This window comes from Petaurus breviceps, unplaced genomic scaffold (assembly GCF_028583685.1).
Source record: "Petaurus breviceps papuanus isolate PSGF00001 unplaced genomic scaffold, PetGlider_PUasm1.0 174, whole genome shotgun sequence".
In the NCBI taxonomy this organism is placed as follows: domain Eukaryota; kingdom Metazoa; phylum Chordata; class Mammalia; order Diprotodontia; family Petauridae; genus Petaurus; species Petaurus breviceps.
In genome coordinates this window covers 72,644,305-72,658,591 of record NW_027185761.1, presented here as the reverse complement: position 1 = coordinate 72,658,591, position 14,287 = coordinate 72,644,305, and the positions used below count along the sequence as shown (strand labels likewise).

The 14,287-nt window shown below is 41.6% G+C and overlaps 1 protein-coding gene across 2 annotated transcripts in view; it reads left to right on the top strand.

Moving 5' to 3' along the window:
- Positions 1-14,287, top strand: part of GLI3 (GLI family zinc finger 3) — a 286,634-nt gene that overhangs the window by 157,956 nt on the left and 114,391 nt on the right. For both annotated transcript variants that reach the window (XM_069084396.1, XM_069084397.1), the window contains one exon: positions 12,545-12,650. In XM_069084396.1, coding sequence (XP_068940497.1) covers positions 12,545-12,650 — 106 coding nt within the window. The remainder of the gene's footprint in view (positions 1-12,544; positions 12,651-14,287) is intronic.

Below are 14,287 nucleotides of genomic sequence, written 5' to 3'. Positions count from 1 at the left end.
TCTGGCATTCACACAGCACTGTGAGAGCTGCAAAGAGCTTTACAAATATGTTCTCATTTGATCCTCCAACAATATTGACAGGGAGGTGCTATTATTATCCCCATTTTACAGATGGGGAAATGGAGACTGAGAGAAATGAAGTGACTTGTCCAGGGTCACACAGGCAGTGAGTATTGTGTGGCAGCATGTGTCAGACTTTCCTGACTCCTTTATCCATTACACCAAATGAATTCATGGAAAATAGGAATTTTAATGACAATACAATGACAAAATCTACTCAATTCAGAGAGGACGGAATGGAGATCAGGGCTGCTATTTCTTGCCCTAGGGACTCCCTCTGCTTCAGCAGGCCGTGTGACTCATCTGGAAGTCACAATCCCAGTGCGCGGCCTGGGGGCCCACGGCGACACGGGCGCGCCCATGACAGGCGGCTCTCGAACCTGGGGCTCTGACTCTGAAGCCGCGTCTCTATTCACTTTGCCAAGGCTGCCTCTGAGTTAAGCGTACCCGCCATGTTGTCACATTTGAAAAAGGACTTATGTGCTTGGAAAGTTCTGCCCGTTGGGGGGTGGGAGGCCAGACTCTGCTCTGGTGCGAGTCTGAGGGAGGAGGTCCCTGGGAGCAGCGTCAGTCCTTCGGCTCGCCGGAAGAGTCTCCTCCGCACCCTTTCTCAGAAAGCCCGGCCTCTCTTCTTTATTTGTTTAGAACCTTAATCTGAAACCTTAGAAGTCAGCTGGCCAGCTTCCCATCGCAGAGCTCTTCGGCCCTAAGGATAGCAAAGTGATTTCCTGGGAACACGGCGCAAGGTCTCTGAGTCTCAGGTCTCAGCTTTAACCGGGCCTCAGGGTGGATGGCCAAGGCTCTTGGGAAGAGTCCCCATGATCACAGATGCTGAGTCCCAATGAGGCTCTTGCCCACCCCCAGATGAAGAGGGACAGGGGAGGTCCCGGAGGCCCAGGCCAGGTGGATGGCCTGGCTGTTTCCATTTAAATAAGCATCAGGACAATTGCATATTTATAGGCCTTTGAGCCTGGTCCACGTGGCGTGTCTAGATAATCGGAAGCGCTCTTCCCAGGCTGTTCTGGGTGAGAGGTGTGGGAAGTGATAGGCAGAGCCCTTCCCAGTTGGTAATAAATCATGTGCGGAACCATGGGCATGTCCACATCCCTGCTCCGGCAGCGCCTCGGCCCCTCGCCCGGTAGAATTTTAATTCCCCAGTAAAATTGATTCCCCTCGTTCTGGGCGTTCTCCTCCCTGTCTCCCATTTAGCCTGTTAGTTTGCTGACAGTAGAGTACACAGCACTTAGCAGCTGGTTTGTGCAACCATCAGTCAGGACATCGTATGATAAATAGGGGCTCGCAGGCTCTCCGCCTTTAGCCTGCCTCAGCACTTTCTGCCTGACTTTGGGAAAGTCAACCTGGGCTATTTTGTCAAGCCTCCAACAAGAGATGGCTGCTCGGGGCTCTCCCTGCTCACAGATGTGACTTACGGGGCTCGCTGGAGACACTGCTCCCGGGGCCCTACGGTCGGGAAGGGTGGGATACTCTGCTGGAGGGGAGGTTCGGGGTAAAGTGGGGGAAGAGGGACTGTGCCCAGGATGGAGGGCACTGCTGATCCCCCACAAGGCCTTCATGAACAAGACCCCTGAGAAGCCAGGGGAAACCAGCACGTTCTTCTCGAGTCATTTCAGTAAGCATTTATTAAGTGCTCACTGTGTACAATATGCTAGGGGTACAAAGACATGGATGAAAAACAGCCCCTTGTCTTTGGAAGGGTTTCCTTGGAGATTTCTGTTGTGCCTTGTTTGGGGCTAGATGAGAGCCAGGCCTTCATGCCCTGCCTGTGAGTCATGGAAGATTGTGATCTGTGCTGCTGTTACTCTGGAAAGCCATGTTGGAGAATATTAATCCAATAAGCATTTATTGTTGTTGTTTAGCCTTTGTCAATTCTGTCCAACTTTTCATGATCCCGTTTGGGATTTTCTAGGCAAAGATAACACAGTGGTTTGCCATTTCCTTCCCCAACTTGTTTTATAGATAAGGAAACTGAGGCAAACAGAGAGAAATGACTTGCCCAGGGTCACATAGCTTTCAACTCCAGGCCCAGAACTCTATCCACTGTGCCACCTTAGATGCCTCCAATAAGTTTTGGATATGCATCTACCTTGTGTGTGACCACTGGGGTAAGTGTCATAGAGGCGGAAGAAGGTAAATAGTCCCTGTCCTCAACTTTTTTTCTACTTCGCAACACAGTCTCTAAGCAGAAGAAATACAAGCTAATTTGAAGAGGGAGAGAGAATTAACAAGTAGAGAGCACGGGGGAGTATTTCCTATGGGTGGTGGCACTTGAGCCTGGAGGGAAGCTAACAATTCTAAGAGAGGCAATGAAAGAGTGAAGGCATTCCAGACACAGAACGAACTGGTCAAAGGCATGGAGGGAGGAGATGTAATGGTGAGTTAGAGTTAATTGAGGACATTCTGTAGAAGCTTCTTGTATTGTAATAGAATTGAGAAATTAAAAGCACCCACAAAACCACATTATAGTCTACCAGAACATGTGCCCATATGAATAAGATTTCCCACTTATCACTGCAAACTTATTTTTCACAGACACTGCATCATGGTAAATAGTCCAGGAAAGATTGTATTAAAGTGAATCAAGAGGCAAGAGAATGCAAAGAGGAAAACTCTTCCAGCAGAAAATAGGAGGGCTTATTGAATCCCCCAAATACTTGAACCTTCTGACCTTCCCTGCTCCTTCCTTTCCTGCCCCCTTCCCTTTGTTCTCTCACATTCTTAAGAGGGTTCGAAAGTTTCCTGTTTCATTCATGGAGAGAGTGTATTCAAGAGCTGTCAGGATAATCTTTGGGAAATTAAAAAAAAAGCTGGCGATCACACTTAAATGTCAGTGATATCATTTCTCTGTTTAGGAGGGGAAGTAAAATATCCTTAGGGAAGGTATCTTTATTCTTCCTTCCCCTCCCTCACTCCCTCTGCACTTATCCCTCAGAGCTAAGGGGCTCATCTTAGACATGACCCACACAATCATTATTATAGCTGCAACATCATTATGTAGAGAATTGTATAAAAATAATGACTGTCATTTCCGGCCATTAAAAGGGTCCAGTTGGGAAGGAGGTTGAAAATACACTCATTTAAAGTCCTGATGATGTTTCAATATGTAGTCAAAATTCACAGCAGCATCAACATTAAGAAAGCCAGATAGAACAATACCACCCAATTATGGAGATGCCAGCCTCAACCAGAGGACACCCAAGATCTAAGCAATAAGCAAACTGTACCTGAACACTGGAATGGTCACTACATCCTTAGATTGTCAATCATAGGATATTTTTTACTCTTAATACACCTGAGGACCTTAAGGATAAACTTTCTGTAATATCTGGTGGCAACAGCTAAATTCCAAATTCCAACTAGATGCCTCTACATGTCTGTAAACAAATCTACATGTTATGGTCATGTGTTGATATATTGATACTCCAGACTAAGATGGGATATTTAGAGTCATTTGGTCAAACCATTAGCACCAAAAGAAGTCCCTCCATGCCATCCCAACATGTTTGGATGCAGAACTCTAATGCTGGAAAACACACCACCTCCCAAGGCAGCCTGGTCTACTTTGCAATTTTTAGGAAATGTTTCGTTAATGTCAAGCTTAAATTTGCAACTTTGCCACTTTACGTCTGCTCAAAGAGAACAAATCTCATTCTTCTTCCACTTGACAGACTTTCAAATATTTGAAGGCATGTATCATGTTCTCTCCCTGCCCCCACCCCCTTCTCCCCAACAAGGGCTGAAACTTCTCTTCTGCAGGATAAATGGGGTCACAGCCCTTTACCTATTTGGCCTCTTCTGAACACCCTCCATTTTCTCAATTTGCTTCCTAAACTCTGGTGCCCAGCACCACAAACAATATTCCAGCTCTGGTCTGACCAGAGCAGAGTGCTTGAGGGTTATCATCAGCCCTGCATTCCTAGAAGTCAGTACTCTTTTAGAAAAGCCAGAGCTCTCATGAATTTTTTTTTTTGGGGGGGAGGGGGTATGCCAAATCATGTTGATTCATAAGATATTGAAATAAATTAAAAACACCTGGACTTTTTTTTTTTCAAACTAGAGATTATATCATTATCTAACTAATACATACAGGCTAACTCTTTTGCAAAACTAGAAAGCACCAGCTCTAGATAAGAGACCTAATTCTTGCTTCTGCCACTTCATTTACACAGATAATGTTTAATAGATGAATACTACATACATATATATGTATATATACATATATATATATATATATTTGGTGGAGGATAATTTCAGGGGAGCGGGTACTGGGTTTCATCTCATGGAAACTATCTAGTGATAGATAGCATATTGATTCAGAAATTCAATGAACTTGACCAGCTTTCTCTTTGAAACCTGCAGTATCTCACATTTCTTAACAGAAGACATCATTTATTACCCTAGCATGAGGGGGAAAGCACCCCTTCCAAATAGAAATCAAATATGTGTTTATGTAATTTATATAAAATAATGACAGCTCATATCTATTCAAAATCCCCTAAAACTTATAGGAAAATGTATTGGATGAAGAGTGAAAAATAAATGCCAAAAAGTTGCTGGAGATGTAAAGCAAATCATTATCTATTTGACAATTGTTACCTAAGCCAACTAAAAATGCGATAACATCAGGCCATCTTGATTAACGATCACAAAGTCTTGACTCAACTCTGCATAAATGGCTTAATCAATATGCTGCGAATACTAAGATAAATCTAAGCATGGTGAGGATGCTAGTGTAAGCTGACCTGAACATGGAAAACTATTCTCTACTTAAAACTTGGCACCAGAACAATAATGCCAAGGAAAATTAATATGAAAGTAACATGTTCCAAGGAGACACCTTCAATTTGTTATGGTTTTGCCTAGTCCCTGAGGAGAATGGAGGATAGTTTTTAAGACAAAGAGGGCACCATAAGAAAACTTGGGAGTAATTATTTGTTCATGGATGTCATCAAGTTAATAGAATTCCTTTGAAAAATACATTCAACAATATGCACTTATTGGGTGTTTACTATATGCCATTCTTTGTGCTAAGGACTGAGGATACAAAGAAGTACAAATACAAAATGAAACAAAGCAACAACAAAGCAACAACAAAGCAGTGCCCGCCCCCAGGCATGTGGAGTCGAATGGGGAGATGACGCGCAAATAAAGTCACACAAGATAGAGAAAGTAGGTGATAGTCTCAGAAGGGAAAGAACTAGACTTCACCTCATGGAAATTTTATCTCGTGACAGCAAAATGCTATTTAGATTCAAGGAGTTAAAGGTTTTCTGTTCTCAAAGGAAGAATAGAATCAGAAATATTTGAGTTTGAGTCTGGAGGTCAACTTGAATCAGTGGATGAAAGTGATATCTACAAATACCTGGTCTTCTCCAAGCGAGACAATGAGCATGAGTCTCTTGAAGACCAAGGTGAGACTTGTGTGTATTGAGGTTGACGGGTATTTGGAAGTCAGAGCTTATTGGGAAGAGCACATTTATACCAATTACAATTTAGACATTTAGTACCTACCAAGAACCAGTCTTAACATATACTTTTTCTTTTCTTTTTTGGAGGGCAATTGGGGTTAAGTAACAGCTAGCTTTTTGTGTTAAGTGTCTGGAGCGGCATCTGAACTCAGGTCCTCCTGACTCCAGGGCTGGCACTCTACTCACTGTGCCACCTAGCCACCCCTTAACGTATACTTTTGACATAGCAAAATAGTCTAGAAAGGGTCCAAACTCCCATCATGCTATGTTTATTTTTTTTTCAAATGCTTTATTAACTTCTGATTTACATCATTCATTTCCACTAGATTTGAGTTACAAATTTTCTCCCTGTTTTTCCCCTGCCCACCTCCCCAAAACAGCAGTCCCACAGGATATCCCCTCCTCCAATCTGCTCTCTCCCATATTTTCACCCATACCCCTTTCGACTCTTCCAGTGGATCTCTATGCTCCAGTGCTTGTATATCTTATTTCCCAATTACATGTAAAATAGTATTGATAATAGTATATATATATATATATGTATACACACACACATATATCTATATACATACATACATACATACACATTTGAATATTTGATTTTAAAACTTTGAATTCCAGATTCATTCCCCTTCTCCATTGTCACCCACCCATACTGGGAAGATAAGCAGATCACTATAGCTTGTACATGTGTGGCTAATGCAAAACAATAACATAGTAGATATATTGTAAAAGACTGACTATATTTCCTCCCCTCCTATCCTACCTCCCACTTGTTCTATTCTCTACTTTGATCCAGTCCCTTTTCAAAAGTGGATGCTTCCAACTTCCCTCCCCCCAGCCTGCCCTCCCTTCCATCATGCCCCCTCTCATCCCCTTCCCCCCGTACTCTCCTGGAGGATGAGATACCCTATTTAGTGTGTATTTCATTACCTCCTCAAGCCAAATTCAATGGGAATAAGGTTGACCCAGTCCCTTTTGCCTTCCTATTCTTCTCCTCCATTGTAACCATATCCCCTTGCCTCTTCTGTATGAGATAGTTTACCCCATTTTGTCTCTCCCCATCTCCTCTCATTATATTCCTCTCTCACCTCTTAATTTCACCTTTTAAGTATCATCCCTTCCTGTTAAATTGGTCCTGTGCCCTCTATCTATGTATACCTGTAAACATATATACACACATTCACATATGTATTCATATGCCCATATACCCTTATATACATATATATATATATATATATATATATATATATATTTCTATTCCCTTCAACTACTGAGAAAAGTTTCATAAGTTACAATTATTGTTTTTCCATGTAGGAATGTTAATAGGTCAACTTTAATAAGTTCCTTATGATTTGTTTTCCTTCTCATGCTTCTCTTGCTTCTTGTATCTGAATGTCAAATTTTCTGTTCAACTCTGTTTTTTTTCAGCAAGAATGCTTGAAAGTCCTCTATTCCACTGAATGACCATATTTTCCCCTGAAACATGATACTCAGTTTTGCTGGGTAGGTGACTCTTGGTTTTAATCCCAGCTCCTTTGACCTCCAGAATATCATATCCCAAGCCCTTCCATCCCTCAGTGTAGAAGCTGCCAGATACTGGGTTATCCTGATTGTGTTTCCACAATATTAAAATTGTTTCTTCCTGGCTGCTTGTAATATTCTCTCCTTAATCTGGGAATTCCTGAACGTGGCTATAATATTCCTAGGAGTTTTCTTTTTGGGATCTTTTTTCAGGAAGAGATCGGTGGATTCTTTCAACCTCTATTTTCCCCTCTGATTCTAAAACATCGGGGCAGTTTTCTTTGAGAACTTCCTGGAGGATGATTTCTAGGTTCTTACTTTGGTCATGGCTTTTAGGTAGTCCAATAATTTTTTAATTATCTCTCCTGGATCTATTTTCCAGGTCAGTGGTTTTTCCCATGAGATATTTCACATTGCCTTGTATTCTTTCATTTGTTTGGATCTGTTTAACAGCTTCTTGATTTCTCATAAAGTCATTAGCTTCCATTTGCTCCAATCTAATTCTGAAGCCATGATTCTCCTCATTGAGCTTTTGAGATTCTTTTTCCATCTGGCAAATTCGATTTTTTACGGCATTCTTCTCCTCATTGCTTTTTTGAGCCTCTTTTGCCATTTGCGTCAGTCTGTTTTTTAAAGTGTTATTTTCCTCAGTCAGGTTGTTGACTCTCATTTTATAATTTTCTTGCATTGTTCTCATTTCTCTTCCCAATTTTTCCTCCACTTCTCTTATCTGCTTCTTAAGGTCCTCTATGGCCTGTAACCAGCTCATATTTTCCTTTGAAGCTTTTGGTACAGGAAATCTGACTTCACTGTCTTCCTCCTGTTCAATGTTTTGCTCCTTTTTGTCCCCAAAATAGGAGTGTAATGTTGGAATCTTCTGTCCACTTTGTTTCCTTTGCCTGGTCATGTCGCCCCTCAGTCACTTGACCCCTGGGCTTTTTGCCACAGTAGGACTCTGCCACCAGACAGGGGAGCTTTCATCCCAAATGCTGGGGTTTTCTCAGTTGCTGGAGGTATTAGATGAGTGCCCTTCTGAGGTCTACACACACTCTGGCAAGCTGGACACACACCCCAGGACCTCCACCCTAGACTGCAATCCAGATCCAAGCAGGTTAAAGCAAGAGTGATTACCCCTCAAACTTGTGCTTGGTCCCCCTACACTCATCAGGCCAGGAGCTGAGGCTGCCATGTGGTGCTGGCTGGGTGTGCTGGTATCTCAGTGACTTCTTATGGGGGCAAAAGCCACACACTTCCACTTACTGGTCCCAAAGTCCAGAATGCACTGACCTCTTACTTTGTCCTTTGCATCTGTGTGTTGATAAATCTGGAAGTGGCCACAGCTGCTGCTGATCTGGAGGCCCGCTGGCCAGGGCTCAGCGTGGGGCTGGGCTCTGCTCCCAGTTTTGAGAGGAAGAAATTAAAGATATCTATAAGCATATGAAAAAAATGCTCTAAATCACTATTGATTAGAAAAATGCAAATCAAAACAACTCTGAGGAACCACATTTCACCAATGAGATTGGCTAAGATGACAAAACAGGAAAATGACAAATGCTGGAGAGGATGTAGAAAAATTGGAATACCGATGCATTGTTTGTGGAGTTGTGAACCAATTCAGCCATTCTGAAGAGCAATCTGGAGCTATGCCCAAAGCGATATAAATAATTTCATACCCTTTGACCCAGCAACACCACTTCTAGGGTTGTATCCCAAAGAGATTAGAGAAATGGGAGTAAGATCCACATGTACAAAAATATTTATAGTAACTCTTTTTGTGGTGGCAAATAATTGGAAATTAAGAGGATGCCCATCAATTGGGGAATGACTAAACACATTGTGGTATCAGAATGTAATGGAATACTGTTGTGCTATAAGGAATGAGGAGCAGACGGACTTCATATTTACCTGGAGAGGCTTATATGAACTTATGCAGAGTGAGAAGAGCAGAACCAGGATAAATCTGTACACAATTACAGACACAACGTATGTATGATGACCAACTTTGATAGATTGAACTCTTCTCAGCAATGCAGGATTATAAAACGACTCCAAAAGAGTCATGATGTTTATATTCAGAGAAAGAACTAGAAAGAACAGAGTTTGAATGCTTATTAAAGAAAATTACCTGCTCTCTTTATCTTGTTTGGTTTTGTTTCCTCTTTCCCATTGTTCATTCTATCCATTACAATCCTTTCTTATAACCTTACTAATGTCTAATGTGAAAGTATTTGCAGATCCTATACTTGTTTGCATTTCGCCATGGGGAAAGAGGGGAAGAAAATTTGAAACTCAAGGGAATGTGGAACTGAATCTTGTAAACTAAAAGTAAATGACAAATTAATAAAGACAAATATATATATATATATATTCATACTAAATACTCATGATCTCCAATAGCATAAGGTTAAAATATTTCAAAATGCAGTAACCTAGTAGGAAAAACTAACTCCCTGTAAGAACAAGAAGGAGTACATGCCATCTTCTCCCAATGGTTCCAGGCTGACTCTCCACCTTCCCAGATTCCTACCTTTGGGTATTAAGTGTTGGAGACTGCTGGGCTGGCCCAGGACATTTTACTTCAAACTTTTAAATTGTTTCTTGCTCGAATCTCTCCAGATTCCCCTTCCCATTTGCTGTGGTCCTTGATTCCTTCCACTGCTTGTAGGATAGATATGTCTACTCATACCCAGTTCCATCCTCTTTGCTGATGAATTCGAGGTTTCTCTGGGCCTTGCCATGGGTCCTGCAACTGTCTCTCCCATAAACATCATCTCCTCCAATTAAAATGTGAACTTCTTGAGGGGCTATCTGACTTTTGTTCCTTAGCACAGTATTTGCTATATATTTGGAGTTTAAAAATATTTTCTTTTCCATTTGCCCTTGGCTGTCCTGTCTGCTCCTGGGGTTTTCCTAAAGAGGATTTCTGTTATACTACTGGTGATGAGTTTGTGACCTAATAAGTTTGTGCAAACTATCCTTTCATCTCCCAAGAATGTAAAACATACAAAATAACTAGCAAGTTGGTGACTTGTCCCAGGGCTCTTTCTCTCTGAATTCTATCAGAAGCACCTTAGTGGTTACTGTTTTCCAATGGCCTTTTAAGGTCTGCTTCCCTTTATCACGATCACCCTGGGTAGTAGTACTGTGCCCAACTTAAAGATGAGGAAACTGAGACTCAGAGAGGGTAGGTTATTTATCTTGTACCATTTTGTTGTTGTCAAAGAGGACCAAAAATGACACCACTGTGTTTTCCGACTGGGGCTGGTCAGAGCAGTACCAGTTCCAGCAGGATTAGAATTCAGTTGGTCCTGACTCCAAGTCTAACTCTTGCTCTGTTCTGTACCACTTCTTTCTTAAAGAGGGGTGTATGTTACATTAAACAGAAATCCAAATGGGTAAGGCAGAAGGAGCAGAGGTTAACTCTGCACTGTCAGAAGACTGAATGTTGAAGTTGACTGGAGACCTCCATACCCTAGCATTTTCAGTATTACCTTTGCCATCCAGCATGGCCATTAACTAACACATAATGGCAGGCAGTCACTGGTGCTTTGACTTGTCTTTGCTCCCCTTCTTTGTCTCCCTCTTGCTCCTGAGGTTCATCAGGCCACGATGCCCACAGGCTGCATGGGGGAGAATCCCAGTGGGGTTTTGGACTTTTCCTGAAAGGCAGACTTATATACCATCTTCTGCCCTTAGGCACCATGTCCTGTCTCTGTGCATCATTACCCTTGGTATCTCTGAATGCCTCCTGGGATAGGCAGGAGACCCAGCAATGATTCAGCGGGCCAGGTGAAGCAGTTCTCTTGCTGTGACTAAAATCCTTCTAGGTGTGAAACCAAGGGATTGACATTGCGGCCTGAGGTTTGCTAGGGAATTCATCATAAGGCAGCTTTTTTTTTTCATTGCACTTAATATTTAACTCATCCTTCTTTCTCTTTGGAAGGTTTCTTAGTGATCAGCTACAAGCTCCTCATTTTTCAGATGAGGAAACTGAGACCTTGAGATATTAGGTCATTTGCCCAGGGTCACAGAGGTAGTAAGTGACTGAGCCAAGATTGAAAAATGGATTCTCTGGCTCCGAGTTGAGAGTTCATAGGATCTAGCACTGGGAGGGATGTCACATGGTATCCATTCTCCTCCTTTAATTTTGCTAATGGGGAAACTGAGGTCTCTGGAGATTAAGTGATTTGCCCAAGGTCACATAGGTAACGAATAGTCATAACTAGAAAGCTATCATATCCCATCAAATTCAGAAACAGTATTAGAACCCACATCTTCCAATTCCAAGTCTCATACTCTTAACACCACATCTCCCTGCCTTTCCCTACTTCCCTAATAATTACAGTGACCTGTCATGCTTTGAATTTCTTTATGAAGTCTGACTATTAACCACGTCTGTCTTTAAAAACCTAACTGTAGCTTCATCAGATGAGTATTAACCCATATTTATTGGGAGAGTGGTTTTAATTTGAGGAAATGCCCAGAATCATTGAGGGCCAAGATTAGAGAATAACATGGATGACTCAATTCCCTTGTAAGACTTTGGGCCCCAGACAAATTGTGGCTGATAATTTTGTTATTTTGGCCCAGCAACCAAAGGGACTTCCTGAAGATTTCTTCCTAAAATGACTTTAAACAAGATGGCTTTGGAGGAGGGCATTAGATGATATGTATATAGAAAAGTGATAGCTGGGACATGTGACCAGAAACAATAGTGGGCTAGTCTTTGTGTGAGAAAGAATGACCCATGACAGACATCTTGAGTGCTGTTCTGGTGACAAGAACCCAGGGAAAGCTTCTTGGTGACTGATCCTCTCTCAAGGCTTTCTGGGAAGGCTTGAATAAATCAGAGCAGGTATAGAGGGGTTGTAATCTGATCCAGTGAAGCGATCTTGGATCCATCAAAGAATTCTTAAATGGAAAAAATATGAAAACATGTTCCTCGTCTTGTTTGACATTAGGTCATAAAAATTCAATTCATCTTTTGATTTTTCTCAAATAAATGAATTAAAAGGTCTATATCAATTCCTTTTGCATTCATGGCTACTTCCTTTTCCTTCCTTTCAGTACTCCTACCATTGCCTCTTCTTGAATATGGGTAGGGGGATCGGTGGGAGGACCAGATTCGTCTCCTTACACTTTGAGATATTGAAGACACAGATTTCCTGTGTTTTCCCTGGAGGATGCTTTTCTTTGTTTCATTCTGTCTCCCTTTCTTTCCAAGCACTACAGTGGCTCAGCCATTCTCTATCAAGATTTTTTCATATTTGCTGTCACCATTAAAGAGTTTCTTCAATATTTTGGAATAAAATTATATCACATAAATCCTACCAATTTCATGTTTTGGGTGGAATGAAGTTTCACAGACTTAAAGAGAAATGGAGGTGCTTGTGTTTGTATTTTTGATGGTCAGGGTGGATGTTTGCCAAATGGAATCCTCTTAAACAATCTTGAAAATCTTGTTTCTTTTTCAGACCCTCCTCATCTTTTCCCAGCATTCCATCCACCGGTCCCAATCGATGCGAGACATCATGAGGGACGTTACCATTACGATCCGTCTCCCATCCCTCCACTCCACGTGTAAGTAACTGCTTTGCACACTAAAGAGATGAATTTCCTACCTCCAGTGACTCAAGACTCACATTCTTGGTTCTCTGCGGTGCATGCTGGGAACACAGAAGGACTAATAGAAGGGAAGGATTTACTTTTGAAAGGCAGTGAGTTTATCTGCTCAGGGATTCACTGGAGCAGAGAGCCCCACTGTCTCCTTAGGAATGACGGTGGTAATAGGTAGCCAGCAAGTGGTACCCATATATTCCACCGACGTATATCCTGTAGACTGCTATTCGCTAAATACTAAATTTTAAGAGAAGCCAGCCTGGAGAACGAGCCCCAGACAAAATATGGACTTTGTCTGGAATTCTCCTTTGTAAAAACTTGGGCAAACACAAGCCCTCTCCTTGGGATTCTCTGCAATGTAATCACATTTTGATGGCAAATTTTCATATTCCCCATTGTGCATATACCAGGCTGGTGTGATTGATGGGCATGTCACCCAAACAAAATGGCAAATGAGATAGAGTCTATGGTTTACACAAAGATAAAGGGAAAGAATAGAGGTGATAACATACATTTAGAAAGGAGGAATAAAGGGGGAAATAAATATTATCTTACTTGAGTTAAGGGAGGATAGAGGAATTGGGGAGGGTGGCAAAATAAAATGATATCTTTGATAGTCCTGAACAAACACTGTCACAACCTTGGGGAGCTTGAAGAGGCAAGATTTGGTAGGAAGAAGGAAAGGAGGGTCACTCATTTGCTAAAAGACTTGATTTTTTAGAAATCTTGATCTCTGTGTTTAATCATATCTAATAAACATCCACCATCTTGAGACAATACAAGGAGACAATACAAAATACTTTGAAGAATTGTGCCAGTTATTTCGATGGTAGATTACATCTCCCTGACTATTAGTTACAGCTGCATAATTACATATGGGTGGAAGAAAAATGAAGTTGTTTTAAAACAAGTCCTCCTCTGTGAACAGAATTAATTGATATTAACAATCCTAACTACATGCCCAAGTACACATATAATATTTTACCCACTGCCTTTTTTCCCTTCTGGAGCCATCTCCCATTACAGAATTGTAATTTCAGAGCAAATTTGCCTGGAGGGAGGTAATAAATCTGCGTGGCTAGCTCCCATGAGCATTAAGGAAAAGTGGGTATTTATAGAGAGGGACCAGGAATTTGTGATTTATCCTCCAGAAGGCCCCTGATACATGAGGAAGCATTTACAGGGTTCGAAAGCTAACTAAAAATAAATTTAGCTCCAAAGAAGTCTATACAAAGGGAAGGAAATTCCAAATGAAGGCCAAAACATGAAGTGTCATTCACCCCATTCCTCAGAGTTTTTATAGTGCAAATGGGACCACAGTTCTATTCTCAGACAAGAATGTATCTTATAGTACATGGGGAGAGAGTCTCTTCATTAGAAATCAAAATATCTGGCTCTAAGCAGGGATCAGTCAGTGACTTGGCCATTGCTGACCATGGAAGCTCTGGATTCATTCAGCCCTCGGACATATTTTCACATAGATTTTGAGTGAGTGTTTGGTGGGAGAACTCTGATTTTTTAGAAAATGATCTTATTGAAATCTTAAAAACTTGATTGTAGAAAGAGTAGACTCTTGTATTCCTATTGGGCCATCATGA